The sequence below is a fragment of the Lissotriton vulgaris genome, chromosome 1_1 (assembly GCF_964263255.1).
Source record: "Lissotriton vulgaris chromosome 1_1, aLisVul1.2, whole genome shotgun sequence".
Classification (NCBI taxonomy): Eukaryota; Metazoa; Chordata; class Amphibia; order Caudata; family Salamandridae; genus Lissotriton; species Lissotriton vulgaris.
This window is the reverse complement of record NC_141685.1, coordinates 710,174,077-710,201,650: the sequence shown is the minus strand read 5'-3', so window position 1 is coordinate 710,201,650 and position 27,574 is coordinate 710,174,077. Positions and strand designations below refer to the sequence as shown.

The 27,574-nt window shown below is 45.7% G+C and overlaps 1 protein-coding gene across 3 annotated transcripts in view; it reads left to right on the top strand.

Moving 5' to 3' along the window:
* ZBTB41 (zinc finger and BTB domain containing 41) overlaps positions 1–27,574 on the top strand; it is a 323,994-nt gene that overhangs the window by 70,144 nt on the left and 226,276 nt on the right. For all 3 annotated transcript variants that reach the window (XR_015308354.1, XM_086954800.1, XM_086954792.1), the window contains exon 4: positions 26,487–26,556. Coding sequence is in view for 2 of the 3 variants with exons in the window: in XM_086954800.1 (XP_086810926.1) it covers positions 26,487–26,556 (70 nt within the window). In the remaining variant the exon portion in view is untranslated. The remainder of the gene's footprint in view (positions 1–26,486; positions 26,557–27,574) is intronic.

The following is a 27,574-nucleotide window of genomic DNA, read 5'->3' as shown; positions in this document are numbered from 1 at the left end:
TTTTAGTCCATAAGGGAGTTACGGTTTGAAGGATATTTTTCAGTACGTGTGAGGGAATGGGATTGTCGAAATGTGTGGTGGTGTTAGATTTGGGGGTCTTTAGCTGGCACAGGTAGGTACTTGTGACAAAAAGGGACCCTTGGGTCTAGTCAGGGTAAGGGGGTACACTCCTAAAATAGCCCCTGCTCACCCCCTTGGTAGCTTGGCACGAGCAGACAGGCTTATCTCAGAGGCAGTGTATAAAGCAATTTGTGAACACATACAGTAACCAATAATAATAATAATAACACTACAGATGGACACCACACAAGTTGTATATTAAAAATAAGTATCTTTTATATAGATTTAACACAAGACCACAAACGACAAAAATCCACAATACTGTACTTAAAATGGTAGAATTAGCTTAGTTCTCTTTAGATCTTAAAATGCGTCACTTTGAGTCAATGTACCATAAAATGCGTAACGCACTACAACAAAGTGTTGCAGGGAAGGTGATGCGTCGGTTCCCTACTGCTGCGTAGGGGACGGTGATGCGTTTCCGTGGCAATGCGGCGAGCAACGCCGTGATGCGATGAAGTTTTAGTGCAAAGAAATAAAGATGTTGTTTTCTTCTTGATGCGGACAGGACCTGCGACACGCTTCCCGGAGATGCGGCGGCGTCGATCCTCTTCTCCGGCGATGCGTGGTGCTTCGACAACGATGTGAGCCGCGACAGGCCCTGTGACACGCTTCCCGGTGATACGGCGCCGTCTGCTGCGACGTCGATCCTCTTCTCTGGCGATGCGCGGTGCTTCGACAACGATGCGGGTCACGACTGGCCCTGCGACACGCTTTCCGGTGATGCGGCGGCATCTGCTGCAATGTCGATCCTCTTCTCTGGCGATGCGAGCCGCTTCGGGGGCCCTGCTATGACTCAGCGGTTCTTGGGGGCCGCGACAGACTCTGCGACATGCTTCCCGGTGATGCGGCAGCATCTGCTTGCGACGGCGATCCTCTTCTCCAGCGATGCAAGCGCTCTCGTTTTGTGAAGCGACAGTTGGGCATCACGCTTCTTGCTCGTGAGTTGCGCACCCAGCTCCTTGTGATACACAGCTCCTCAAAAAGTCCAGCACAACTGCAGGCACTTCCAAAGAACTCTTTGGGGGCTGGTGAGTGAAGTCTGTTGTCCCTGAGACTTCAGCAGGAGGCAAGCTCTTTTCTCAAGCCGTTGGAGATCCTTACAAGTTGATGAAAGTACACAAAATTCCTCTCTCCTTTCTTTGGCCGTAAGGCAACCACTGCAGCCCAATCCCCCAAGCAGCACTTCAGCTTAGGGATAGTCTCTCTTCAGTCTCTCTGGTTCCACTCATCAGCAAAGGTTTCTTCTTGTTGTCTAAAAGTGATCTAAAGTTCTGGGGTTTGGGTCCCCTCTTTTATTCACAGCTTCTCTTTGTTCTCTGAAGGCAGGGAGGCCTTTGCCAGGTCCAAACCAGTTCTGGTCAGTCCTGGAGCACTCTGTTTACATGACTCCTTCTCTCCTTTCTCAGTGCAGGGCAAAGACATCAGACGCACCACAGGAGGTGGAGCCAGCATTGTGGCGGGAAGGCACAGCCCTATTCAGGTCCCAGGTGCAACTCCTCCCATCCATCTAGATGCAGATCTCTCTATTCAGCACTGAGCTGACTCACCCTGTCTCCTGGAATTCCCGAGCCCCGGTCACTCAAACTCCAGACAAGGAATAGACAACCTAGCAGAGGCACGCTCGGATAGTTAGACAAGAAAATACCTACTTTCTAAAAGTGGTATTTTCAAACACAGAATGTTAAAACCAACTTCACTAAAAGATGTATTTTATCATTCTGAGTTCAGGCATACTAAACTCGAATTTCTACCTAGTTCCCTGAGTCAGTTAAGATTATAAGATGTAATAATCTAACTGCCCATTCTGGCCTCTGGGGAATAGGTAGCCTTGCAATAGTGAAAAACAAAAATGGCTGTAATTCAATATTAGGACATTACACACACATCAGGGGTTGTCCTACCTTTTACCTACAATGTACGCTGCCCATGGGCCTACAGTATGGGTGACTAATATGCAGAAAAGGGAAGGTTCAGGGGCTGGCAAGTGGGTGCACTTGCCCGACAAATTGGTAGTACCAGACTGCACACAATCTCTGCAATGGCAGGCCTGAGACACACTTTACCGTCTGCTTCTGTGGGTGGCAGAACCAGTGCTGCAAGCCCACCAGCAGCATTTGGTTTACAAGCCCTGAGCACATTCACTGCACTGTACTAGGGTCTGACCTGTAAACCAAATGAATCACTAATCCATACATCAATTTACAATAGGGAGCACTTGCACTGTGGCACTGGACAGCAGTGGCACAGTGCCTAAAGCATCTAACACCAGCAAAACACATAAGGCAACAGCAAATAAATGGAAGGGAGACCCACGCCAAGGTGCCAGGTCTAACAGGTAGGTTTCATTGACTGACTGGTTTTCTAGATTTCCTCATCCAACAGAGAACTGAAACTGTTCTAATAGACTCCATTTTTATTTGGGACCGTTGGGGTGCATTGGTCAGTATTCTTGCTGTTTGCTGTCACAGTGGGGTTGATGAGTTCACTACATAGTGTATATTATCTTGGCTGGAAACAGAGTTGCATATGGTTGAAATTTTATCTTTAAAGAAGTTGGATAAGGCGTTACAGGTGTCCGTTGAGCTTTTTCGATTGCAGGTTCTACAGGTTTTTCAGATAGTTACTTTATTATCTCAAATAATTTTCGGACCTGTTCTTGGCTCTGTCTAATTGAGATTTGACCACTGTTTTTTGGCATTCCAGGTAGACTTTTGTATGAGATTCTTTGCATTCTGAACTGTTCCAGTTGGGTAGTATTTGGTTCCTTCCTCCAAAATCTTTACAGGTGTCTAAGTTTTCTTCTTTCATTGTTTATGTATTGGTTGAACCATGGTACTGGAAGTTTTATATTCTGTCTTTTTGGATGTAATGGGCCAGCCTTGTGAACTATGTCAATCATCCTGCTGTTGTAAAGCTGCGTCAGTTCTTGAACCTATGCTTGGTCCGTCCGAGGTTCCAATGCAGTGGGGCAAAGCCCCATCAATTCTGTTTACGTTTTTGTAATCCCTTATCCATATTTTTTCTGTACTTGTTTGGCCCTTGATTTTAGTTTCTTGTGTGGATATTTGGAAAAGAATGTGATGGTGATCTGACCAGTCTGTTGGGGAGGTGCCTAGTATGGCTACTGATTCAGGTTAAGTGACGATGCGATCTCGAGTGGCAACTTTGTTGTGTGTAGGTCCATTGCAAGTTTGAATCGTGTTGAGTTTCCGGAGCAGGTTACTGAGTGCAGCCACTGTCTGGTCTTTGTCATTGTTCCAGTGAAGGTTGAAGCCTCCTAATAATATTGTATTAGAAAGTGAAGAAGAATTTATTGTGATCATTTCCATAGGTTGCTCCAGGAATACTGTGTTGTTACCTGGTGGATGGTATACAAGCAGTGTTTTCGCTAGCAGTTTCTTTCAAGCTTGATTTCAGCTCCCAATAGTTCAAACGATGATTGGTCTTCAAGCGAGAGAGAGTTTACGGTTAGGGAATTTCTGTGAATTATTGCAAGACCTCTCCCTGCTTCAATGTGAGATCTAGAAGAAGGATGGAAAAGTCAGGTGGAATGAGATGGACCAGAATTGGGGCTGCCGTTGGGTTGAACCAGGTTTTAGTTAGGAAGAGCATGTTCGGATAATGGGCTAAGATGCTATCTGCTATGTCAGTTGTAAGTTTTGCAGCTGATCTGCAACTGTGCAGTATGCATTTTAGGTTTGTTACTGTTATGTTAGTTACTGTGATGGGTATTGTGTTTGTTGTGATTGATATCAGGTTGTTGTGATTGACTTCTAGTGGGTTCTATCTCAGTTTTTTGAGGTAGGATGTCTTGATGATCGTGATGTTGGATGTGGCGTCAAGGGAGATTTTCTGTGCACCTTGATAGTATATTAGTAGAGTGTTTACCTCTTCTTCTGTGAGGTGATTTTTTGATTTTCTTAGCCAGTGAAGCATGTTGTCTCGGGGAGTTGTGAGTCTGCTGTTGAAGAAACTTTTTCTTCTAGAAGGGAAGTCCGTATACTTCGTAGTGGACATGTACATCTTCTCTAAGATGAGTAGATGTGAGTTGACTCTCTTTTTGACCCATTCTATGGCTTCTCTGAGTAGTTACCAGTTGCCATTGCTTTGGTAGGCGGGGAATTTGTGTGACTTGCACTGATAAATAACATTATCATTCTGTGTGCCTGTTTGCAAGTCTTCAGGACCTGTCTGTGTTTTTATTTCTTTCACGTGCTCTTTATCTTGGGGGGTGTTTCTTGGTCACTAATCTACTATCTGTTTTTGAGTACTTGCATTTCTGACTGAGTAAGCTGTTTGTAGGAGGGTCTAGAAAGGATCTGTGGCACTGTGTAGACTGCAGGGCTATGAATATTGCTGGGTGTAGTTCTTTGTTCGAAGTTAGTGGGTTTTGGGTAATAGATAGGGAATGAAGAATGTTTCTTGGGCTCTAGCCCAATTCCTGTTGTGAAGTAGTTGCCTCTCGTGGTCCAAGAGCTGTTAGTTTGAGGGTCTATTCTCTGTTGGGTTGAGTTTACTGTGGGGCTACGATTGTCATTAGGTGTAGTTCTTCGCTGAGTTAGAGAGTTCAAGGCACTAGTTCGGGGACGTGGTAATAGATGGCTAACTAGCAGTTTTTGCTTGGGCTACTACTTGCCTTTTTAGTTCACTGAAAAGTGAGTCAAATGCCTGTAGGTCTCAACCAGATCCTACCACAACTCTCCACGCAGACTGATATGGGAGACCTAGATGAGATGGACTGGCAGGAGGCACTGGCATCTCCACGAGAAGTAGCAATATCCTCTAAGCTGTGCTTAGTACAACCTAAAGTGCTGCATAGAATTTACTACATGAGGGTAACCTTACACAAGATGGGAAAGACTGATAACAAACTCTGCTTGAGAAACTGTGGGGCAGTGGGCACTTTTTATCACACGAAATGGGAATGCCCAGAGATAATGGTACTCGGAACCAATTATCCGCACAGTAACACAAGTTACTGGGGCTCCCGTGCCTCTGGAGCCCAAGCGATGTCTCCTGAATATTTGGGAAGCAACAGATCTCAATCATACTGCCAAATATTGGGCGACATTAGGTATGACGATAGCCACGTGCAACATTGCCAAAAATTGGAGGACGCACAATAATCCGTCATATCGAGAAAGGTGTAATGATATGGATGGGGCTATGGTGGCAGAAAAGGCAGCATATGTACAAAGGGGGTGCCCCCAAAAGTGGGAGCGGGTATGGGGAAAATGAAATGGCTTTCGATTAAATATCTGTAAGTTAACACTTAACGAACCCGCACTAGACAGTAGTTGATAGTAGACTGTGCCAATGTTAGATAATGAACAAAATGTAACTGTGTAACCAATTATATGACCATTATAAGAGGCAACTGTGTGAAGGAACACAAACCTTGTAAGCATTCATTCCTTCATTTGACATTGTTATATGTCCTGTACCTAATAAAAAAGAATTTATTAAAAAAAATGCTTGTTGGTCATTGTCTGCTGCTTGGATAAGGCTGTTTTCATTTTTTGTAAATTAAGATGGTGGCTTTTACTTTGAGCAAGGGGAGTGAGATATTGTTAGTTTGAGACCATAAAGGATGTTCTGTTTTGTGTTGACTGCCTTGACGATGTAGAACGGCAGAGTGGTTAATTGTGATTGCCTATTGCAATAATGCTGCCTCTGTTAGGTACCTCCAGTTGTACGTCAGCCAATCAAATGGAGATAGTGATGCTATGCACCAAGGACAGGACAAAGTACAAGAAGAGAATGGCAAGCCATTCGATAAAGGCAGGTAAATAGGAGATAAAGAAGTCCTCTAATTTGTGGGCTGTTGTCTTGGGTGGCAGAGAGAATCTAGCTCTCATTCATAATTATTGTATTTATTTTTATTTTTTTATTTTTTTATTTTTTTTCGGAGTTTTATATAGCGCTAGCTGGACCCAAGGGTATCAGAGCGCTTTACAACATGTACAGTCAGATGCAATTATTCAGTACAGATATTATGATAGTCCATGGAGGATTTTTTTTTTTAAAACCTTTATTTAAAAAGACATAAGATACAAAAGCAAACATACAGCCACTGCGGGTCAGCTGGCATCTGTCCCAATACAATACAGAATAAAAGGTACACAGCCCTTCAGCCGACAACCCATAGGGCCTGGCGGCAAGTGGAAACCCATGTCTAGCCATATGTACATGTAAAGGAGAAGAGAAGGTTTTGGTTTTATCTTTTTTGGAAAACAATCCCCCAACCAACAAACATAAGAAAGCTACTGCAAGGGCTCAAAATAAAAAGGGAACAGTCGTGGTGAATCCTTCTGGAGAGGGGCACCGTGTCTGCAATGATACATTGTCAACAAACTGGATGTCCGGAATGGAATGAAAGAGGGAACAGGTAGTAGGCAACAATACGCAAATAGAACCTGGAAAAGAGGGATTGTCATGCTAAGGGGACTAGAGACGTTCCGGTGGCGGCTCAAAGGGAGGGGTGCAGATCTCACCGCGGTATTGATTCCACTGACCCCATATTTTACCCTACTTTTTGGGCCTGCCCCTGGCAACATATACTGTTTTTTCACGGAACATGCACCAATCCATGTTCCTAGACATGGCAGACAGACTCGGTGGCTTTGCCGACCCCCACAATTGCGCAATGTCTCGTTTAGCAATCATATTGCCCAAGGTGGCCCACTGCGTTTGGGCAACATTATAGTCGTTGCGCTCCCATACATTCAGCAGACATCTCCGGGCCTCAGGCAGAAGCGGAACACCCGTCACCTCAGACATAACACCATGCACACGAGTCCTGAATGAGGCAACCGCAGGACATTCCCATATGATATGGAGGAATGTACCCACCATACCACAGCCACGTTTGCACAAAGCATCCAAAAAAAAACCCCATCCGCAACAATCGAGGACCCGTCATATACACTCGGTGTAAGATTTTTAATTGCACCAGTCTCAGACGAGCCGAGATCGCCACCTCCTTTGGAGAGGATACTGCCGGCTGCCAGTCCTCATCGTCAAGCTCCACTCCATCGCCGGTCCAAGACGTGCGGTGCTGTACAAGAAGGTCCACCCGATGGTTTATTAATTTCTTATATATTAGCGAAATCGTACTGTCCGGGATATGCCCATCTAGTACTCTATCCTCAAGGGGCGAGAAGTCCGGGACGGACGTCCCAGGCACCATCACAGAAGAAAGGGCGTGCCGAACTTGCAGATAACGAAAGTGTTTGCGAGGGCCGAGTTGAAATTCCCGTCGCAGCTCCTCAAAAGATTTAATCTCGTCCTTCCGCAATAGATCACCAACCACACTAATTCCAATAAGGTCCCATTTATCAAACCCCTTAGTCGTCCACAATTTACCCAACTTTTCCGACGCATAGAGTGGAGTCGCCCGAGTGAGGGTATCCGACCAACCAGTGGCAGCGGTGGCGTTGTACCAAACCCTTACCGCGACCTTTGTAGGCCCGGTCAGGTCCACATCAGACCGTTTCGAGTAAAGTGCCCTATTGTAGTCTCCGCCCGGGAGCAACCATTTATCCATGGCAAAGGCCGGATTAGCAGCCGGACCGTACAAAGCATGGTTAACCGGGCTCAGTTGTGAGGCCCAGTAATACCGTCGGATATCCGGTAACGCAATTCCGCCATCGTACCATGGTAGCGTAAGCTTGGCCAAGGCAATCCGGGGACGGCCGTCCCACACCAGTTTCCTTTGCAAGCTTTCTATCTCACAGAAGTAGCTGGAGGGCACTAGGTCTAACGTGTTCTGGAGAGCGTACAGAAACCTGGGAAGAGACATCATCTTGAATAAGGCTGCCCTACCCACCAGGGACAGGGGCAGCCTGTTCCACGCCTTTACATCCGCTCGTAGCCGAGCAAGCGGGGGACGCAAATTGAGCCGGTATCTAGTCGTCGGGTCACGTGAAATGTGAATGCCTAAATACTTAAATCCTGTGGGCGAGATCTGTATCGGACAATTACGTGGTACTAGCGGGATTCCATCCGTAAGCGAGTATACACATGACTTGGTCCAATTATTGACTAGTCCCGAGTTCCTGCCAAAGGAGCTAAGTACATCAAATAGTACTCCCAAGGATTTCCGCAGGGAAGTAAGGTAAAGAAGAATATCATCCGCAAAGAGCGAGATGCGATCTTCAAAACCAGGGGCCCACCTGATGCCCTTAAGGGAAGGCTCCCATCTCAACCAGGCTGCCTAAGGCTCCAGAGCCAGCGCAAAAAGCAATGGGGAAAGGGGACATCCCTGCCGCGTACCCCGACCCAAAGCGAAGGAAGCCGACACTCTACCGTTAACAACCACCTGGGCCAAGGGTTCCTCATAGAGCAAACGGACCCAACCAATGAACACCGGCCCAAAGCCGAACTTAGCCAAAGCCGTCCATAAGTACGGCCATTCCACAGTATCAAACGCCATAGTGGCATCTAACGAGACCAAAATGGCCGGCTCACGCAGTGTATCCGCCCTCGCCAGCACGCCATGAAGGCGACGTAGATTCAGCGCAGTGTTACGGGCAGGAATAAAACCGGATTGGTCCGGATGCACCAGATCACTTATCACGGTTATCAATCGGTTGGCCAACACCTTCGCCAAAACCTTGGGTTCGACATTTAGGAGAGAAATAGGCCTGTACGAGGTACAGAACTCACGTGGTTTACCCTCCTTGGTAATCACCACAATGGAGGCGAGTCGTTGATCTTGGGGAAGCCGGCCTCTCTCTCTCGACTCCAAAAACATCGCGCGAAGATACAACGCCATTTTGTCTGGGCACAACTTGTACAGCTCGATGGGCAGGCTGTTTGGTCCCATAGCTTTACCCGAGCGAATGGAGCGAATGGCGAGCGCTACCTCATCCGTGGAAATATCCGCCTCCAATCGCTCCCTATCAGGTTCAGACAGACAAGGCAGGGCGATATCCCGAAGCAAAAGACGGGAATCCTCCTCAGGCCGGTCCAAGACTGGAGCATACACCTTCCGAAAGTGGGAGGCGAACTCCTCCACTATCTCCAGTGGATCCGTCACACGTACCCCATCCTCACGCTCAATTACAGGCACCACACGACTCAGTCTCTCCCGTTTGTCCAACCACGCTATCAACTTCCCGGCTTTATCGCCCACATCATACAGACGGCCCATTTGCTCCCGACTCATGGCTTTCGCAGCATCCGTGACCAAGGCCCTATAGTCAGACTGTTTTAACTGTAGAGCATGCAACTTATCCTGCGTGATTCCAGTTTCAAGTTCTCTCTCTAGAGCAGGGGTCTCCAACCTTTTGTGTAGTGAGAGCTACTTCTGGTCAGTGAAAATGGTCGTGAGCTACCAAACCTCAAGCAACTCGCGCATTTCTCCGAGTGACCGCCCACGCCCATTTTCATTGACGTTAAAGGTTAAAAAACCTATTTTCTTCATAGCCCACCATACTGTGGTTTGAACACAATACTTAAAAGTTCCCTAGAAACACTGAAAGGATTGATTTTGGATTTGTGTTGTGTTGTCAAACCACTTTCTGACCTTTCACAATAATAGATTAAAAATCAAGAAGACCTTTCAATAGCTGTCACTGAAATAATCATTGTAATGCAGCTCAAATAACAAACAATCAGGAAAAGCAATCTTACCTTCAATGTGGAACTGTATGATGTCCTCTAATGCTGTGTAATCTGGGAGCCTGGCGGGGGCAGTTCCAAAGAAGTCATAGTAGTGAATTAGTCACAGTTTGTGGCAGTCAGCCTGTGCAACGCTTTGCTGAATCACAATTGCAGATGGATTCTTCTCCTGTAGCTTTGACAAGATCACTGTGTTTTTCAGGTGCCAGATAAGCTGAACTTCAGGTTTGTTTGGATAGGAAAGTACCAATTTTGTCCTCCACTCTGAATTCTTCAGAGAAGGTTCTGCTTTGACTTTTAAGGTTTTTATGGCACCTGTCATGTTCGCAGTTGCATTGTCATTGCTCCCTTTACTTTTTAGGAGTGTCAGTAAACCAGGACTGCAGTACAAATGGCTTTGTTCTTATTCAACTAAAGAACTTTGAAAGACGCTGAAGATTATTCTCTTTAGCTCATTTTTTCTTGATGCCAATACAACAGGCCTCCAGTAAACACTGTTGCTTCTCATCTTGTGCAGCAAATAAACATTTGGAAAGGTGCTCTTCTCTTCAGCTACTTGTTTCTTGGTGTCTGAAACCCACCCTGAAGTACACACTGCTTTGTTCTTGTTCAACTCTAACAACTGTTTGTAACAAATGGACTTTTGAAAGATGCTGAAGATTCTTCTGTTCCATAGCTATCTTTTTTCCTTGTTTTCAATAAACCAGGCCTCCAGCAAACACTGCTTTGTTCTTGTGCAGCAAATACAATTTTGGAAAGGTGCTGAAGATTCTTCTCTCCAGCTACTTTTTCTTCTGTCTGTAAAACAGGCCTGCAGTACACATTCCTTTGTTTTTGTTCAAGTAATAAAAAACTGTGGGCTGAAGATTCTTCTCTGCAGCCACTTTAATCTCGGTGTTCATAATGAAACAGATGCTTAGATTTGGGATTTCACCAGGGACTGTCATTGAACAAGTATTGATTGCGGATTTATTCAACTTATTTCAGTGAGAGACTTGACACTGCATGGTGTCCACTAATGCTTTGAAATCTGGGGTGTAGCTTGAGAGGGCAACTCTTATGTAGTCATTTAAATGTTCGTCACTCAGACGTGTGCGAAACTTAGATTTTATAAAGTTCATATCTGAAAATGCTGATTCACAAAGATAGGTTGAGCCAAATAGGGAAAAAAGTTTCAATGCAGCTGTGTGGATGCTCTCAAACTTTTCAGCATCCACCAGGCTCCAGAAATTTATGTCAGATTGCCTTGATTTCAATTCAACATCATTTTGAAGTGTGACCATCTCCATTTCCATTGAGGCAGAGTCAAGGTTCAAAAGCACACTAATTTTCTCTGAAATGTCAGTAACATCCACTTCCATGAAGGGGTTTGAAGTGAACATCACACAGGGCTCCAGTTGCTCAAAATCACTAAATCTGTCACTGAACTCTTGATTAAGCCTGATGAGGAGGCTGCTGTATTTTTCTGTCCAGCACCTCAGCCTCAGCCTTGTTTTCTGAAAGGATTTGGAGCACAGAGGGAAAGTGCTGCATCTTTCTTTTTTGTACATGCTGTATGAAAAGGTTAAGTTTAGATTTGAAAGTTTTCACAGAACTTACCATGTTGGTTATTGTCTTGTTTTTGCCTTGCAACTCGTAGTTCAATACATTAAATTTTTCTGTCACATCTGTTAAAAAAGCTAAATCGAGCAACCATTGAGTGTTTGATAACAGCGTGGTATCTTCATTTCGGGACTCCATAAAAGCTATGACTTCTGGCAATAGCGAAAGGAATCTTCGCAGTATTTTTCCCCTGCTAAGCCATCGGATTTGAGTGTGCAGTAAAAGGTCCCCATACTCAGCTGATAGTTCTTCAAGGAGCAACTTGAAGGTTCGGTGCTGCTTGGCCTTTGCACGAATTGAATTAATAATTTTAACAACCGGAGTAATCACATGATCAAACCCCATTACCATGGCACATATTGCCTGTTGATGTATAATGTAATGGTAGTTCAATAACGGAGGGAAATCTGGATCTGCCTTACAATTGGCAATGATCCCGAATGACGCCCTATCATTGCAAGTGCACCATCAGTGGTTATCGCCACTAACTTTTTCAATGGGACATTTTGTTTCACAAAATAATTTTTCACCTCATTGTGAATGTCAGATCCTCTGGTTGTGGTTTTCAAAGGCAACAAAGTTAAAAATTCCTCTTTATCAGTAAAATCTTCAAAAACCATTCTAACCAACATTGCTAACTGTGCAATATCGCTTGCATCAACAGATTCATCACATTGAAGTGAAAAATATTTGCAAGTCTTCAAATCGCGTTCCAACTGCTCTATCATGTTGGTGGATAATACAGAGACCCTTCTTGCCATAGTGTTTCCCCCTAACTGTACATCTGAAATGGCAGACATAATTTCAGGGCTATTTTTAAAGTCTTTGAATAAGGAGTTGGCCATTAGAAGCATTGCTTCCTTCACAACGGCTCCATCTGAAAATGTTGCTTTGTGCTTAATCAAGTGATGACGGGTGACTACGAAGGATGCTTCAGTTGCTGCAGTGGCTTTCTTCATGGGCTTTGTAAAACAAGATTGCTGTGTCTGCAATGCAGATTTGAGTTCGTTAACTTTTTGTGACCTCAGGCTGCTTCCTATAGGGAACTTCCTTTCAAAATGCATGTGCTTAGTTGAAAAATGCCTCTCAACATTGCCCTTTTTTCCCACTGCAACTTTAGCTCCACAAATTAAACATACACTGTTGTCTTTAATTTGTGTAAATAAAAAATCGTTCTCCCACTCTTCATGGAAGTAGTAAGTCTTGCTCTTTGCCTTTTTGGAGGGACCTGCCTCTTCATCCATGATTAGTTATTAAGGCTGTAAGCAAGAAGAACAATGTTTGTGGATGAAGTCAACATACGGCTACAATACTGCCACACAATGCCTCCCCTTTCTTCATTATCACCCATGCCAGCACATTGAAATAAGTTGAGTGTGCACTGTACATACAAAATGTATGAGGCCACGCATAGCCACCCTGCCTGGCCTTGAATGGTCTCCTACATATATGGAGGCAAGTCGCTGTGTTGCGTTAATCTGCTCCACGGAGGTGTTCCATGAGTGGAGCATGGGTTTTACCAAGCATCCACCCATAGATGTTGGCACATTTTCAAAGTCGCTATGGGAAGGTGTCAAAAATGCTTCGCCACCCCAGGTGAGGCGTAACAAGGAGAAATACCTTTATCTATTCCTCCTCTTTTTTTCACTTTTTAAATGTGTGCTGCAGCACACATAGAAAGAGGAAAATTCCTCAGAGGATTTTTTTGTGCAAGAAGGTGCCCCTTCCTGTGCAGAAAAATGCTGTCTGCAACCCAGGCACCCTTGCACCACGGCACAGGGGTGCCTGTGTTGGCACTGACTAGGGCGGCAACAGTCATGTGTGTGTCAGTGAATGCTGCATTGTACAGAAATCAAACTCCACTTACCAACATAAAAGTATGACTGCCCACTAACAGCTTTATAATTATTAATTACAATATTACACAGTGCTTTAATCACTGGCCAAGCCAGCAGCTACTACTACTCAGAAGCCAACAGGGCGAGTCCACAAAGACTCAATAATTCTCAACCCGTCATCCATCAGTAAGCAGGTGACTCCCAATGCTAGTCTTTTTATTACATAATTAAGGGATGCATGCACCTGCTGAAAAGATCTCCAACACAGAATGTCATTTCTACATAGGAGTCTCGAGTCCAGAGCCATGAACTACTAAGCCACCGTCCCACATTTTATATTTGGTTCAATTCATTTCCAGACATTTACTAAAGCAGCATTTTAAAGCACAATTCTTAACTGCCTTGCTCTTATTCACCTGACGCCCTCTCTCCAATACACCACTCCACTGTGTGTAATTGAGGTTTTCAAAACAGCAGGTGGGTTCAGCGTTTGAGCGGCACACATGAAGCAATAATAAAATAATACGTGTGATGCACAATGCAAGGCATATTTTGACATTGAGATCAACAAATCCACAACGACATACAAATACTGCAAATCAAGCTGAATGACTCACAAAACGGTAGTTGGTTGTGTTGCTGAAAAAAGACTACTTTTGGCAGGTATGCCTGGGTTAGACCTCTATGAATGCCAGCCTCTTTTCAGCAAACTGAAGCGATTTATGTCTACTCTACTCTGAACGATATTGGGATAGTAAAGTTCACCCACAATCCCCTCGGGGTGAGGGAAGTGCAGAATGGGGAAATGACTATGGCACAGGTCGACATCTGTGGCAAAGGAGTGGGGCCAGCAACTCTCCTGGCTATTAAGCAGGGATATTTAATGTTACAACTCTGGATGCAATGACGGAAGCAGGTAAATACCAGTCGGTTGGCACACTATGCTGAGCACAGGTGTTGAGCTTTTATTAGGTGTTTTTAACGCTTGCCCTTCTTAATTGCGGCACCTGAGAGACCCCCCAGTTTTTTCATCCCACTTAAAGCCCTGCTCAAAAGGCCTGTACAGCACATAATGCTCAGGCAGCAGCATCAGTACAACTTCAAGCTTTATAACAGGTACCAACCAGTCACTTGTGCTCACCAGTGTATATGTGAGGAGGCCCTGGGCAGAGAGTCCCGCAGACAGTGCAGGCAGACAGACTCGTGGTTAGTGATACCGAGGGACAGGAGGAGCATGCGCGGGCTGTCTACAAAGGATGTGGGTTGGTTGATTGTCTGTGCCTGTGTGGGGATTGTCAGTGGTCCTTATGAGGATCTGATTCTGTATTTAATGTTGTCAACGTTCTTAGTATCTCTTGTGGCTGGCGTAGGGCCTCGAAGTGCTGACTGTGGTTCTATGAGGGACAGAGCAGGCCTCAGAGTTCAGTGCAGAAATATATTTTATTTGCATACCGGAAATATGCATAAGCAGCACAAAATACAACAAAACAGTCTCCCGAGTCTGTACAGTACACATAATAAAGTTTGCATTTATCTCTAAGGGCAACACTACACTGAGCAAAACAGCGTTTGGATTCGGGAGAAACGGTAACAAGATATGCGCAGCAAAAAACAAATACAATTTTGGAAAGAAAATGGTTACTCGGTGGTCGACAATAGGAACACCAACGGCTAGGGAACCAAATGATGGACTGGGCCTGACCTATCACGCAGCAGAAGTGACCTTTGCAGAACATTTTCAGGGCAACTAGGTTCTTTTTAAAGTTAACGCACGGATTCAACATAAGACTCCAGGCCAGGGAAAAACTACTAAGTCAGAAGACAAGGGCGGCGGACCCGCTGCCAAGTTAACACATCCCTGTTAACACCGCCGGGAGGCCTCCCACGGTTTGCCTGCCTTACCTGCTGCTGAACTGCTCGGTTGATAGAAGGCAGCAGGCTGTACTCAAGGCAGATGGCGCAGTTCAATTCTCCAGCTTGCGGGACCTGCTGCTTTGCCCTGTCACGCCCGCTGCAGCTCCGCACTTTAACTCGTGACTGAGCTGCGCGGTGCCTGTGAGGGAGAGGCAGGGGGGGCTTACACAGGGTCACGAGACCCTGATCGCGGAGGAGACGAACGTCATCCTCTCCACCCTGCCCCAGCTAAGCTCTTCTATATGAATGATAGCTGCTGATTTGGGTGAGGGCGGGTGCTGTTGTCTGCAGAGACCGTTCAAGGGGGTGGGGGGGTTTTGCATCGCTCAGACCTCCGTAAATAGATTCAGAAGAGCGCCGTAAATATAATTATAATAAGACAGTACAGACGCGGGAATGCCGGCTTCATATCCGCTCATAAACAGAATAGTACAATACATTTCTGTGGGCATTTACAATGGCTTTGGCTGGCATATAAGGCACATTCAGCACAAAGCAGCGCAAGTTACTGGCAGGGTCTCGGCGAGCTACCAGTAGCTCGCTATCGATTGGTTGGAGACCCCTGCTCTAGAGTGACCACCTCGGCCTCCAGCCGTTCAACCTCCTCGTTGTGTCGCCTCTTAGAGCCAGCGATAAGCGATAGCGCCTGGTCCCGTATCACAGGTTTAAAAGCTTCCCAGAGGGACACTGAGGACGAAACAGATCCCACATTCTCCGCAAAGTAAAGGTCCACGGCCTTAACCAACCCCGATCTAGTCTCTGGAGTCCGGAGATGCCAGGGATTGATTGGGGCGATTCGCCCCCAGCATTCAGATGGAGATCAATATGAACCCACAGCGGGGAGTGGTCCGAAATGCCTCTGGGTAGGTGTCGGGCCTCTCGCACCGTTGTGGCCTGGGCAGCGGGTACAAGAAGATAATCAAGCCTAGCCAGACTCCCATGCGCCCCAGAGTGAAAGGTATATTGGGCCTGACCCGGATGCAGCAGCCTCCAACTATCTACCATACCAAATGTATCTAGCAACCCACTAAGACCAGATTGGGATGGTGTAAGCGTCCTGGGAGGGTGTCGATCCAGCGAACCATCCACAACAGAGTTAAAGTCTCCTCCCATCACTAGAAGCCCTTCGGGAAGCCCCAGCAACAATTTACCCAAGTCAACAAACGTGGTAGCCTGCAGGCCAGGGGGGACATAGACCGAAAGGACAATTACAGTTCTTCCCTCCCACCTCCCAACAATTGCAGCGTATCGACCCCTGTCATCCAAAATCGTGTTGTCTATCTCGAAGGGAAGGGAACTACGAAGCATAATACCAGCTCCTCTGGAGCCCGAAGTAAACCCTGAGTGCGCCACCAACCTGTAGCCCCTCCGATTCATAGCATGAAACGTATTCCCAACCAGGTGCGTTTCCTGCAGGAGTATGATGTCGGGAGAATAACGTTTCACATATTGAAGTACAATTCCCCGCTTTATCTTGTCCCCTAAGCCATTGACATTCCAGCTCAAGACCCGTAGCCCCCTACCCCCCATCCCGGAAGTAAGAAATCAGGTCCACCAAACCCCAAGAAGGAAACACGGAAAAAGCAACAATACGTAGCCCCAAATGCAGTATAAACAAAAAAGGAAAAACCCAACCCCCCTCCCCCCAAACCCCAGAACGCCAACCCCCCACCCTGCACCCCTGCGAGGAACCAAGAAACCACCCCATTCAGCAGTGTGCCTGTCGCCCTACCCCAAGAACTAAACTACAGATGAAAAGGAAAAACACCCCCGGAGGAGGAGAAGTCCCGAACCCCCTGCCGCCCCAGGGTCCAAATTAGAAAAGTCATCGACCCAAAGAAGGAGAACAAAATATCGTAACACAGTAAAATGGAGCATACGCCGGTGCCTCTACTCCTCCTGTCCCCGTCGGCCACCTTCAGCACCACTAGTGTGATCATCATTGTCTCTGGGCGTAGATAAAGTGTCCAACCAGTCACTGGCCACCTCCGGCATATCGAAGAAGAGCACCCGCTCATTGTGTTCAATGCGCAGTCGAGCGGGGAAAAGCACGGCATACTTCATGCCCAAATCCTGTAGTACGTTTCACCCCGGAGAACGCCAGTCTCTGCTTCTGCACCAGGGGAGTAAAGTCAGGGTAAAAGTTAACGGAGGTATTCTCAAACCTGGTGGGGCCGTTGGTCCTCGAAGCCTGCAAGATGGCGTCTCTGTCTCTATAATTGAAGAGCCGCGCAATGATGGGCCGCGGGGCCGTCCCCTGTGCTCGTCTGCCGCCCGGAATCCTATGGGCGCGTTCCACAGCAAAAATCTTGCTCAAGCCTTTAGGAGCAAGGTGATTAACGATCAGGTCCTCAACAAGAAGGTCCGTCGATTGATCCGCCGATGTCTCCGGAACTCCGACAATGTGTATGTTATTTCGCCTAGCACGACCTTCAAAATCCTCGAGGCGGCGAGCAAATCGTTTGCTAGAGGATCGAAGGGTGCGGACCTCGGTCTGGAGCTCGGACACATCCGAGGTGAGACTGGCAGTCTTAATGTCCAACGACTTCACCCTCTCGTTGGTTTTCCCCAGATCTGCCCTGATCATTCCCACGTATACCGCCACTGTGTCGATCTTGGCCGCCAAGGTCTCGTATTTTTGGCCCATCGATGCTTGTATGCTGGCGATGGCTCCCATAATGTCTCGTAGAGTCGGTTCTTCCGGCTCCGGGGTGCCACTACCCATGCCCTCCGAGGTTTTCCCTGTCCCACTCGGCGAGCCCTTGTTCCCTGCAAATCTGTCAATAATGGAAGCTTGGGTCCCGCCACCACGAGTTGCAGTCTTGAGAGACCGTTTGTCACCCTCAGACTTAGCTGCCATAGTGGATAGCCCGCCCCGCCGGGGCTTTCGAGATCTGGTGTAAATGGCTCCCTCGAAGGAAAACTCCACAAGGTGTTGAAACACAGGGCACAGTGGGGATCAAGCCGGGAGCTGCAGTAGCCAGCAGGCTCGAAATCAGCTATCTCCAATCCTCGCGACCAAGGAGAAACGAAACCGAAAGTAGGTCCCGGGCAAACGTCTCATGCCACAGGCCGTTGTTGTTCAACTACTTTCGGGGTGCTCCCAATGCCCAAGGTCCGGGATAAGCCACGATGTAGGCCTCGGGGCTCCAGAAGGAGCAAGTCGGGCATCAGGTGTCCAAATCAAATTCTGAAAAGGGTCTTCCAGATCAGGAGAGTCGCGGCAAGAAGAACCCGTCGTCTAAACCAGGATTAGTGCCAGGATAGTCAGTGGAGGCAGCGAGGGTCCCGGGAGCTCACAGCTCACGCGACCATCTTGGATGCGCGCTAAGCTCCTCCTCCAGTCCATGGAGGATTGAGCCACGTATAGTACAGATAGGAGCCCCGGCAGGCAAGGGGCGGATAGGGTGACGATCCTTCTGGACGAGCGTCTAATTGATTCTATACATAGCCAGGTCGGAGGGCCAGAGAGGTTTTCTGGGTCCAATTCATAGTCCACAGAGAAGAATATGGAGAGCTGGAGAGCCGTGTCAGTTGCAACCTTGTAGCTTATCATTTCGCTCCGTAGTGGTCTAGGAAAAGGGCTTTAAGAAGGTTCTTGTATTTAGGAAATGAGGGGACGTTACCAGCGAAAGATTTGGCTGCAGTATTCTGCTTGCGAGTTTTCAGGGGGATGAGTAGTAGAGTGTTGGAGCTCCTGAGGTTTCTGGACTGGCCGGCTCTTTTGAGTTTAGCGGCTAAGTATTCTGGATTGCCTGTGTGTAGGGCTTTATGCGTGAGGCAAGCTGTTCAAAAGCTGGCTCGAAGATCCAATGGGAGCCATTTAAGTTCCTTCAGTGGAGAAGAAATGTGGTTGAATTTCTAAGTTCCTGTGACCATTCTTGATGCAGCATTGAAGGTTGTTTTTAGGGGTCCTAGGGGAGATTTTGCTGTTCCGGCCAGAGCTGCGATCCCATAGTCGATTCTGGAGAACACCAGTGCCTGCGTGGCTTGTTGGAGATCTTTAGGAGGAAGGAAGGGTTTTATTTTATATAGTAGTTTCAGGTTGAGAAAGGCACTTTTGGCGGATCTCTAAATGTGTTTTTTCAAGTTCGGTTTCGGGTCTAGGGTAAAACCTAGAGATTTTACCTAATCCACAGGGGAAAGGGTACCATTGAGGACATCGATGGCTTTCAGCCATTCTTCAATTTGGGAGTTTTCGTCTCTGTTGGAGATGAGGAGTACTTCAGTTTTCTCTTGGTTGAGTTTCAGGTGGTTGATTGTGAGCCAGTGTTGAACCTCCCTTAGCGTGGTGTTTAATCTTCGGATGTCGTCGATGGAGGTGGTTTCCAGATAAAGTTGCGTATTGTCTGCATATAGGTGGAACGGTATGTTGGAATTCCTGAGCAGTGTGGTGAGTGGTTCCGTGTAGATATTGAAAAGCTGGGGGGAGAGCACTGACCCTTGGGGAACACCTCTCTTAAATGGTTGGAGGTCGAACTAGAAGTTTTTGATTTTTATTCTTTGTGAGCGGTTGTGAAGAAAAGAGGAGAACCAATGAAGGACTGTCTCTTCAAGACCGGCTCTTTCTTGGAGGACCTTAAGGAGCAGAGAGTGATTGACTGTATCGAACGCGGCGGATAAGTCTAGGAGGATGAGAAAGCAGCAATGATCCGAATCAAGTGACTTGTGGAGATCGTCTAGGACATTGATGATTGCCGTTTCTGTGCTGCAGCCTTTTCTGAAGCCAGATTGATGGGGATCTAGGAGATTGATGTTGTCCAGGTGAAGAGTCAGCTGAGGGAGTACACATCTTTCCAGGATTTTGGACAGAAGGGGTAAGTTCGATACAGGTCTAAAGTTGTTCATATCTTCTGTGTCCAGTCCCTGTTTTTTCAGTAGTGGCGTGACTTGGCCAACTTTGAGACAGTCTGGTACAGATCCAGAGCTCAAAGAGCTGTTAATGATCTTGCACCATATCGGGGTTAAGGTGTGCTGATGTGGGGGCAAGTTAGAGATCACTGTTCAAAGACGTCCGCCCCCAATTACACAGAATCAATCTTCTTTCGATCTCCACTTGACTCTCAATCAAGTAGCTTGTTTTTTTCAAAATAAAATTACTAATATCCTACAGTCACTTCCTCCTTTAATTGATCACACCCCCCAAGCCGTTCCACCAGTTCTCATCACTAGTCCAACTCTAGACAGCTTCACCCAATTGTCTAATGACGACTTTCTGAAAGCTCTCTCCAACCTGAAAAGTGGCTCCCCCTACGACCCAGCTCCCATTCGCATTCTTAAACAAGTCGGACCTACCATCTCGCCTCTGGCTACCAACCTTATCAATGCCTCCCTTAACCAAGGAGTAGTCCCCCCAAAATGGAAACATGCCATTGTAAAGGCTTTACAGAAAAAAACAGGTATGGACCCTGCAGACCTCACTAACCTCCGCCCAATTTCCCTCCTACCAGGCTTAAGTAAGATTGCGGAGAAGGTGGTCAACCAACAACTGTCTGCTTTCCTTGAAACCAACAACCTTCTCCGCCCCACACAGACAGGCTTCCGTCCTGGTCAAGGAACCGAGACAGCCCTTCTTAAAGTGGTTGAGAAGGCCAGATGCATCTTGGATTCAGGGGGATCGGTGTTACTGATCCTCCTGGATCTAAGCACTGCATTTGACACGGTTGATCACAAAACTCTGATCAAGCGCCTCTCCAGTCTAGGAGTGAGGGGCATAGCCCTTAGCTGGCTTTCATCGTTCTTACAAGACAGAACATTCCAGGTTTGCGAAGGGAATGTGCGATCCGACACTCTCCCTCTCCAGTGTGGGGTACCCCAGGGCTCTTCACTGAGCCCTACACTTTTTAACACATACATGGCCCCCCTGGAAGACGTGGTCTCCCCTTTTGGGATAAAAGCCGTCACATATGCTGACGACACCCAAATGATCGTATCATTCTCACTTGAAGAGGATAAGCTCAAAAATCTACATGACTGTCTAGAAGGAATTCACGCTTGGATGTCCACCTCAAGGCTCAAACTCAACGGCTCGAAAACTGAGCTTATGCTGCTGGGAAACAAAATATCATCCCTTCGCCATGTGGCCAGCCTGTTTGGGCCCTATCCCACAACCCAAGACTGAATTAAAAAGTCTGGGTTTCTGGCTTGAACAAGACCTATCCCTGAAAACGCAAGCAAAAAAAACAGCTGGCACATGTGTGGGGTTACTGCGTTCCACCAGAAAGATCCTCCCACTTCTTCCAGGTCCCTCACAGAAATTGCTAATACAAGGTCTAGTCTTATCAAGACTGGACTATTGCAATGCCCTCTTTTTGGCGGCCCCAGAATCTACGATTAACATCCTTCAAAGAACACAGAATGCTGCGGCCAGGATCCTCACGGGGACCTCCCGTAGAGCTTCAGCCAAACCTGCCCTCAAGGCACTACATTGGCTGCCGATCCGCGAAAGGGTCAAGTTTAAGGCCCTGTGTACCACTCACAAAGCTATGCAAAACCAAGGGCCTTCAATGCTGAAAGCAATGATCTTCCCATATACACCCAACAGGCCCCTACGCTCAGCCCAACATCATTTGGCCACGATCCATAGAATCAAAAAAGCCCGAACGGGAGGACGCCGCTTCTCGGTCACAGCGGCTACCATCTGGAATGCTCTGCCATCTTATCTCCGTTCTGAAACTAATCTCATGAAATTCAGGAAGCTTCTTAAAACGCATCTGTTTCCTTTATAACTTTCCTCCCCACCACCGGCCTTCTCCCCCAGAGGTTCTGCAATCTTCAGCGCTGGGACGCTCACGGGCAGCCATGCGCTATAGAAAACCCAAATTTCATTTCATTTCATTTCACTCTCTCTACATCAGTTTGTGTTGCAGTGGCATTCAGAGGAACACTATTTGAGGATGGCCGCTCCCCATGTGTGTGTAACTTTCTTTCAACAATTAACCTTGTCGTTGGTTATTTGGTAAATTACACCGCAAGAAATTAATGGTTGCCCAAGATGGCTCTCTCTGTGGGCAACCTGCCTTGGTGCGCCGCCTGTCTCTAAGACACAAAAAGGGTCTTGGGGTCTGGCTGGACTGTAAATTGAATCTTAAAGCACAGGCAGGCAAGGTAGCCGCAAATTGTTATGGCCTACTCAGAATGATGCAGAAGATTCTTCCTCTTTTGCCATTTGACGCCAGGCGCCTGGTGGTTCAATCCCTGGTTTTGTCCCGGTTGGATTACGCAGATGCAGTCTACCTGGGTGCGCCAGTGGGAAACTTCAGATAGCCCAGAATTGTGCGGCCCGTCTTTTGATGGGTATCCCGAGGCGTAAGTCAGCTAATTTGGCACATAGACAATTGCATTGGCTTCCCCGTTGCAGAAAGGGTTAGATTTAAGGCAATGTGTATTGCCCATAAGTGCATCTCCGGGAAAGGTCCAGCCTTGTTGCAGCCCCTGGTGCATTTATATGACACCAAGAGGACTTTGAGATCTAGCAATAAACAACTGCTGCTAGTTCCCAAGGTTAAACGGTCCCGGACCGGAGGACGTCTGTTCTCCTATAACGCGGCCAGGCTTTGGAATCAGCTTCCTGAATCCATCCGCCTTGAAGTTGACCATCTCAGGTTCAGGAAACAGTTGAAGACCTTTCTTTTTGCTTGCTCTTTGTGAAATGATCGGGCTTACTTTATGAGCTGGGATGCCCTATACGTAGCCATGCGCTAAATAAGGGTGTATTCATTCATTCATTCATTCATGGCCATTTTCAAATTCATATTAATTTGCCTTTTAGAATAAAAATATCTCCGCTGGCATGAAAAGTTCTCTGAAGCTGGAGACTTATTAGTCCTCTTTCTAATTCCTTTACTTCAGGTGTCGTCCATTTGGCACTGCCACATCACAGGCAAGAATGGGATTTCTAAAATGGCATCCATGTTGCACATGCACCATGGTCCCACAAAAATCAGGCTCCCCTGTTCACACGTGGCGCCCTCACCAGTGCTGCAGAACGGCAGAATCTCCCCCCAAACCTCAGTGCGCCGGAAGATCTCTCACATCCGCTCAAAAGTATTCAGTGAGCAGCAATGTGATCCTCATGCGAGCCACGGTGGTCCGAAGTTGAGTGGGGTTGAGTCACCCCGAGCGATGCAGGCTCTCCACGCGAGCTGCAGCAGTCGAGGACAGAGGTAGGCAGTGTAAACTGCACCCAGGGCACTGTGGACTCTTCAGGTAAGCCACGTCAGACCAGGACAGAGGTGAGTGGGGTAGAGGTGCCCAAGGGCAGTGCGGGCTCTTCATGCAAGCCCTTATGGTCCCTGGAACACTCATTAGCTTGCGCAGCCTGTTCTCACCTACTGAAAGCTCTTCCCCCTCCGAGAGATCTCTTTTGCTTATGTCCGTCCTCTGTTGCAATCATCGGTCGTCGCTGCTGTTGTGCAATTCCCGCCTCCAGTTTTCACGCAATCTTTCTTTTGAGTCTTTGTTGTTTCCAAATCTCCGTTTCTGTATGATCATACCTAGGATTTGCACCAATCAAAAATCGGTAACCCAGGTAATAGGGCGCTCAGCAAAGTAAGGGGAAATTAATAGTGTTCCAGTATTTTTCTGGTGCTTCTAGGAGGAGAGGTATGGTTACCAACACCCACCACAACCCACAAAGTAGGTCACTTGAAATCAACAAATCTCCCCGAGCACTCAAACTTATATTCAAAACAATGTATTCAAAGTCCAAAGTATAAATGTAAATTATAAATTGACACAGACACAGGTCAATAATCCATATAATGATCAGCAACTCAGATCCTTTCAATCAAGGTTGGTTAAATTCTTGGTAGTTCTTTTCTTCAAAGTTCAAAATTATCCACAGACAGCAGTCATCAGAAAAAAGCAGCCAACACGTGTTTCGTCGTGTCAAATGGCACACATTGACTTCATCAGGGCTGCAAACCACAATGCAAATGAACATATATGTAAATTCTAAATTAACTCATGGTTCAACTAAAATCAATATAGTCTTAAGGAACCCGTGAAAGATAGAATGGAACCAGCAATAACCAATAAAACATATAACCCGAGTAAGTGTACATGCCTCAAGTTAGCCTTCACCAGATAAATGTCAGTGTCACAGAAAAGGAAAGAACTATTCAACTAATTTCTCTCAAGTACTCTCTTCAACAGTTTATCCTCAAATCACCAGAGAACATGGGCTAGTACCCAAAAAAGCCCAAATATGCTCCTCTACAAAATACCATCATTAATTGCCAATCTATTTAATAGTCCCCCCCACTTCATAAGAGTTATCTTACATCATATACTAATTAAGATCATCAGTAGTTATATACTAACGTGAGTTGGGGTGTATTCACTTGTGCTCAACTCAATATTTTCAATTCCGTAATCACAGATATCAAAGTGTATATTTGTTTTAATGTGAGATTTACCGTAATCTCAATGTCCATCGCCGAATTCTCTTCCCATCTGATATTTAAATATAAAGTTTCAGTATTATATACGGACCCTAAAATCAAAACATCCCAAGATATCCAGTTAGATTAAGGAATCAAACAGCATGTATACTAGGGAACGTTCCATCACAGACTAGTGGTCCACTTACCCAACACAGTCAAAGTATATTCAGAATAGGAGTCCTCTTCACTGTATTCAAGTGGCTGAATCTCCACAAATTACGATCTACAGCAGATATCCAAGTAGGCTAACCTTAGTACTTGAATCAGTATGAAATATCCAAAAAACAGGGTTTACTAAGATAGCTCTCGCACATACCTGTCTCAAGTCGAGGGTCCGTCTATCCACGATAACCGCTCTGAAGTCGGCGTTCTACGTAAGCGCCATCTTAGTCTACCTTTTTAAGTTGTTTCGCCTCAGGCGCCATCTTGTAAGGGATAATCGTAGATATAGATATATGGTGCCAGAATATTATTAGGTGACGGTAGTTGACCTTACCTAGTATTTTATAATATAGGCGGTATTCGCGATTATCACTTACAAGATGGCGCCTGAGGCGAAACAACTTAAAAAGGTAGACTAAGATGGCGCTTACGTAGAACGCCGACTACATAGCGGTTATCGTGGATAGACGGACCCGCGACCTGAGACAGGTATGTGCGAGAGCTATCTTAGTAAACCCTGTTTTTTGGATATTTCATACTGATTCAAGTACAAAGTTTAGCCTACTTGGATATCTGCTTTAGATCGTAATTTGTGGAATTCAGCCACTTGAATACAGTGAAGAGGACTCCCATCCTGAATATACTTTGACTGTGTGGGGTAAGTCGACCGCTAATATGTGATGGAACGTTCCCTAGTATGCATGCTGTTTGATTCCTTTATCTAACTGGAGATCTTGGGATGTTTTGATTTTAGGGTCCGTATATAATACTGAAACTTTATATTTAAATATCAGATGGGAAGAGAATTCGGCGATGGACATTGAGATTACGGTAAATCTCACATTAAAACAAATATACACTTTGATATCTGTGATTACGGAATTGAAAATATTGACTTGAGCACAAGTGAATACACCTCAACTCACGTTAGTATATAACTACTGATGATCTTACTTAGTATATGATGTAAGATCACTCTTATGAAGTGGGGCGACTATTAAATTGATTGGCGATTAATGATGGTATTTTGTAGAGGAGCATATTTGGGCTTTTTTGGGTACTAGCCCATGTTCTCTGGTGATTTGGGGATAAACTGTTGAAGAGAGTACGTGAGAGAAATTAGTTGAATAGTTCTTTCCTTTTCTGTGACACTGACATTTATCTGGTGAAGGCTAACTTGAGGCATGTACACTTACTCGGGTTATATGTTTTATTGGTTATTGTTGGTTCCATTCTATCTTTCACGGGTTCCTTAAGACTATATTGATTTTAGTTGAACCATGTGTTAATTTAGAATTTACATATATGTTTATTTGCATTGTGGTTTGCAGCCGTGGTGAAGTCAATGTGTGCCATTTGACACGACAAAACACGTGTTGGCTGCTTTTTTCTGATGACTGCTGTCTGTGGATAATTTTGAACTTTGAAGAAAAGAACTACCAAGAATTAAACCAACCTTGATTGAAAGGATCTGAGTTGCTGATCATTATATGGATTATTGACCTGTGTCTGTGTCAATTTATAATTTACATTTATACTTTGGACTTTGAATACATTGTTTTGAATATAAGTTTGAGTGTTCGGGGAGATTTGTTGATTAGGATTTGCACCACTTGTGATCCTTGGCCCCCGGAACTCTCAGAGGAGCTCCTGCACGTCGGCCATCTCACTTCCGTTATAAAAATAGTATTTCATGAACGTAATGGAAAAGCCAGTATTGCTCTTTTAAATGAGCCACATGTCATCAACTCTGAATATGCTGTATTTTTCTTTTTAGATTTCATCCAGATGGTGTTGAAGAATTTATAGTCCGCAAGAAACGAAGGAGCGAAGGTTGGACATGTGAAGTAAGACCTCACTTTCATTAACTCCAGTTGATATTGGTGGATGCTGTTGCTTCTACGTTGTCTCTTACCATGTCTTTGCTTACATGCTTTTCAAGGCCCATATGTTTGCCTGTGCCTTTTAAATTTCCCTGCTGAAAGCCTCCATGTATTCACCATCATTTCTGTAAAGACCATCCCAATGTTGCTTCAGAGCCTGCACCCAAAAAAGTATCACCTGTCTGGTACAGTATTTATTTCCGGGTCAAAAAAAATTATATTTGTTTTTCTCTTTGTAGGATTTTTCTTATTTATCTTTTTGTAAATGAAGTCCACATAATATTCAATTTTAGGCTTATTCAGCGGCCTCTGAATTCTCCTTTTGTTCTGTGTGTTAATTGCATCAAGAACAAGGCACGTAACCTCTTTCAGAATCACTGTGAAGTTACTAATTAAGAACTGGAAAAGACTGGAACAAAGCACCGCTACTTGTGAAATTACATAGGATACATTTATTTTCTCACATAGAATTGCATTAACCATCACCCGTTATCTTTTTTTACTGCGGTGCTCACATCCCATCTTATTCCCAATATATATACTATACTGAAGCTTTGTTGCTTGTATCTGCTACTATTAGTTTGTCCATTAATGGGACAGGACTTGTTAATAATAGGTTAACCAAATCCACTTCCTGTTTCTAAGTTAATATCAATGTTACAGAGTAACAAAAAATGGGCATGTGTTTCTAGTATGCTAAAACTCTGCAGCCATGTTCCGTGGTATTTAACACCTTCCAGGTATTGCACCTGTCTTTTGTTCCTAAAGTTATGTTTTATCTAGAAAGTTTTCAGACATAGGTCTTTATAAATGCAGCAGCAGAAAGATGCAGGTATCTACTGAGGTATCTGCATCCTCTTTTTTGCTACTTCTAAGAAATTGTACATCCATCTGCACTGTTCCTGTTGTTTAACACAGCTCTGGTCTATGATGGTTCTGACAGTACCGATCCAGGCACCTCGTTATCCTAGGTTTATCCTTT